This window comes from Bufo gargarizans, chromosome 6, assembly GCF_014858855.1.
Source record: "Bufo gargarizans isolate SCDJY-AF-19 chromosome 6, ASM1485885v1, whole genome shotgun sequence".
Lineage (NCBI taxonomy): Eukaryota > Metazoa > Chordata > Amphibia > Anura > Bufonidae > Bufo > Bufo gargarizans.
Genome location: NC_058085.1, coordinates 168,439,580 through 168,443,907, shown reverse-complemented (window position 1 = coordinate 168,443,907; position 4,328 = coordinate 168,439,580). Strand labels below are relative to the sequence as shown.

Below are 4,328 nucleotides of genomic sequence, written 5' to 3'. Positions count from 1 at the left end.
CGTATGATGAAAAGTGGGGTTGCAGCGAGTTGTCAGAACTATTGGGTATGAATAAAGTCCATAATTATAAGGCCTATATAAGAGCATGGACATGAGCCTAAGGGACAACCATTTTTGTCTTATTTTAAAAGGCAGAGTGAATTTTTTTTTACTCTGAAATTGCTAACCTAAGGTTTACGATATGTACCAAAGTGTTTACCTAAGTCTGTTTTTGTGAGAAGGAGATGTCCCAAGGTCTAATGAAATGTAATTGCCTAGATAAGACAATGTATTTGAGTTCTGATGATTTTTAGTGAATAGAAAGACTCTAATCTTTCTTTGTGGTTTTATATGAATCAATGTATGAGTAGATTGATTTTATATTATCAATTTTAATAGGTGTGCTGAATATATAGTATATATAAGAGTATGGTCCTTATAGCTATATTCAGTATTAAGAGTAGAAACGAGGTACATATTCCTCTGTCATTTTTAGAATCTCTCTCAGTGTAACACACAAATTAATTATTTCTTTCCTTGAGGTTTTCTTGAATGGAGAAATGTGGACACAGGTGATCATGAACAAACCCTGTCGCTTCCAAGAACAATGAATTGAGATAGCCCTGTTTATCTTGATTTAATTAGGTCTGGTCAAAAGATTTAAGGATAAACCAGGTGGTTGACGAAGTATAAAAGCCATTGTCTATTCAAGATCTTCTCAAGGTTTTGTCTGAAACCTTAGATAACATTTATTGCTAGTATATTAGATAAGAGAAAGAAGTGAGTGGTTCGATTTTTGTATGGAATACTAGTGCCATCTAGTGTTAGGGTAAAATACTAGAGGGAGGTTATATTGATTATAAAGTGAGGTCACTAGTTAATGATAAAACTTGGCCAAGCCCTTTCTAAGATAGGATAAAAAGATGGTATGGGCTGACAGAAAGGATCGATCTCTAGAGCTATCTAGCTCTCTCTCTGAACATCATCAAAAGACCAGATCCAACCCTGACCACCTTTTCAGTCATTGGAGGCAGCCATCTTAGAACCATTGAAACTGATTTCTGCTAGCTGACATTTTGGTATAGTATAACCTTACCTATATTTTATAGGATAATTAATTAATATAATACATATCTATATATATATTCAATTAACCATACTTTGTGTATAGTATCTGTTTTGGAATAAGATTGGGGTGTACCTGCAGCATCATCCTGAAAATTAATCCAATACAGGGAGATTGAAAATATACTAGTGAAAGCACGGTATTATCTCCAAGGAACTGAATTCAGTTCTAGACCAGTATGGTTGATAATATATATATATTTATATAGATAAAAGATAAACCAGATTTGGGTTTAATCGGACATTTGTCGGCTGAGAGAAATCAAGTACTAAATTGATTTTAAATATAATTGAGGGGTATTATTATAAGAAGGCATAGACTGTCAATCGGAGACAGCATAAATATTCCGACAGAGTCAGTTTAAAGATCTTCAGGAACCAGAAGCCATAATTGTTGCTCCTACCAGAGAGCTGATCAATCAGATTTACCTAGATGCTTGGAAATTTGCATACGGAACTGTCGTTCGTCCAGTTGTAATCTATGGAGGAACACAAACGTCTAATTCACTGCGCCAGATATTTCAAGGCTGCAACATCCTTTGTGCGACACCTGGGAGGTTACTGGACGTTATTAACAAGGAGAAGATTGGGTTGAGCCAAGTGAAATACCTTGTTCTGTATGAAGCTGATCGTATGCTGGACATGGGTTTTATGGAAGATGTAAGAAAATTGTTGTCAAGTCAAGGAATGCCAAAAAGAGAAGAAAGGCAAACTTTAATGTTCAGTGCCACGTTCCCTACGCCCATACAAAATCTTGCTAGAGAGATTTTGAAGCCAGATTATCTGTTCGTGGTTGTCGGACCAGTTGGTGGCGCGTGCAGTGATGTCGAACAGCAGATAATTGAAGTGGAAGAGTATGGAAAGAGGGCTATGTCACGGATGATCCGCGAGAATATTGAACCGTCCTCCCAATATTATCAATATTACTCTCCCTTATTGATCAGTAGGTCTATTAAAAATGAATTATTTCCCTAGGCCCCAGAACCTACAATTTGATTACTCAGAGCGTCTCCTTCTGTTTACCCAGAGAACAACATAGCCCTTTTGTTCAAGTCAGTCAATAGATGCCCAGCAGATAACGCAATTACAGCTGGTTTTCTTAGGTTGTCAAAAGAACTTCCTTTCTGCAGAGATATCACAGCTAGGTGTGAAGACTACACCTGGGGGGAAACATTTGGTGTTGCTGCCATAAGGGGTTGGTAAGATAGCTTGATTCAGACAGGCCGGCACCAAGGTTCCTAGATTGACACATGAATCTGAGATATGATTTTTACCTTTTTAAGTGAGACCATGCATCTTACGGACGTAAAAATTACATCATCGTGTCACTCAGAATTCACTGGACATGTACATATGGCAAATATAACTCTAGGAGATGCCCAGATAAAGTTATGGTGTTACCCCATCAGAGAACCAGTTATAATAGTCATATTTGGTATCCCTGGACTCCATATTTTGTGGGGAATGTGAATGTGTGCTTGTTACTTGTGTACAGCGGAGACATCCCGAGATATGGCACATACCATATTTCAGGACTGGCATTCATCTCAGGGATACAGCCTGCCCAGCAGGCGGACTCTCAATTCCCCGCCTTGATTCTTGGACCCTTTATAACAAAGACCTAGAATCTGTTACGGTTTCGTGACGTATTGTGGCCGCGGCGGTCGCAGTTCGTCACAGGCTAAACTGCTGGAACTTTTACAACTCATAGGCCATGAGCGCACGATGGTTTTTGTGAAAACCAAAAAGATGGCGGATTTAATTGCAACATTTCTTTGTCAAGAAAAAATCCCCTGCACAAGCATTCACGGGGACAGAGAGCAAAGAGAGCGGGAGAAAGCTCTGGGCGACTTCCGCTCTGGACAGTGTCCTGTGATTGTTGCCACGTCTGTTGCTGCCAGAGGATTAGATATCGAGAACGTCCTTCATGTGATAAATTTTGACATCCCTGGCGATGTTGACGAATATGTTCACAGGATCGGCCGAACCGGACGCTGCGGCAACACTGGAAAAGCCATTTCTTTTTTTAATAAGATTGGTGATGACGAGCAAAAAATTGTCCGTGGACTAGTGAAAGTTTTAACCGATGCTCACCAGGAGGTACCTTGTGCCGGCATACATACATAATTCCTCTGGGTAGCCATCTTATATGCTTCTGGCATATGTAAAAAAACTGTGAACTCTCATCTTCCTGAAGCCTGAAGCCTGGGTCACCTATGATATAGATGGACACTTTTATTACCACTACTCTGTGATGCCGGCTATAAAAGGTCATAAAGGCTATACCAGGCCCAGCTCATCCTGTCCTTTAAGATATACCCCGGTCACGTGAGGTCTCTGTGTGTGCGCAGACTCCGTCACAGACCACTAGGTCACAGCTGTGGGATCCGGAGCAATCGGATCCATAGTTCGTGACAGTACCTGCTTGGCTTGAAGAGATGGCGTTCAGTGCCCATGGCATGCCAACCTTTAGTTCACAGCCAAGCAAATTTGCTTCAGTGGATAGCAGGAAGAGAGGTGACTTCCAGGAGGACAACGGTTACAGCAATGCTGGCATTTCACAACCTGCAGCGCGGGCGGCAGCGGAGGAGGACGAAGATTGGGGCTAGTCGGACGTGGTTAAGCAGATGAGACATTCTTACAGATTCAGTTTTACATGAAACAATATGTTGTATGTTTGTAAAAATGAGAATTTTGTTTATCGCACTCCAGTATTTAAGGTAGTAATTTGCCGTTAGGAAATTTACTTATTTTGGTTCATTGTAAATGGCTGCTCTGAAAACTTTAGAGCACAAAATTAAAGTTTTCTTTACTTTGAAAAAAAAAAGACCGTAATTTATAATAGAAAATTATTGTTTAACGCACATTAATTAACCTTTGTGTGAACACACTATTACCTTTCAAATGTATTATTGAACAAAGCTTTAGATTACAAAATACAAATCTACATTCAAAATGTATAATAAATATATATAGAGTATCAACCAAATTTTAACAAAAAATAAATTTATACTTTTGAAAAAGTATCTTTATATTAAAAAAAGTATCAAATTATCCATACTGTGATCCAAATTTCAACCTCAATAATACAATATTGCATAGTAAAATTGTCTTCAGTTATATTAGTTCGATTATTTTAAAAAATTTGAAACATCAAATGTGTCTGAAAAAAAAAGAAATAACTAGCATGATTCTGATATAGTGTCCGTTTGTTAAACTGGACA

At 38.6% G+C, this 4,328-nt stretch overlaps 1 protein-coding gene across 1 annotated transcript; it reads left to right on the top strand.

Moving 5' to 3' along the window:
• Window positions 1-408: 408 nt before the first annotated feature.
• Window positions 409-3,885, top strand: LOC122942069 (probable ATP-dependent RNA helicase DDX4). The gene is made up of 4 exons (XM_044299559.1): window positions 409-450; window positions 1,459-1,971; window positions 2,785-3,208; window positions 3,526-3,885. Exons 1-4 carry the CDS (start codon window positions 409-411, stop codon window positions 3,711-3,713), a joined length of 1,167 nt encoding a protein of 388 aa, XP_044155494.1. The 3' UTR covers window positions 3,714-3,885.
• Window positions 3,886-4,328: the final 443 nt, after the last annotated feature.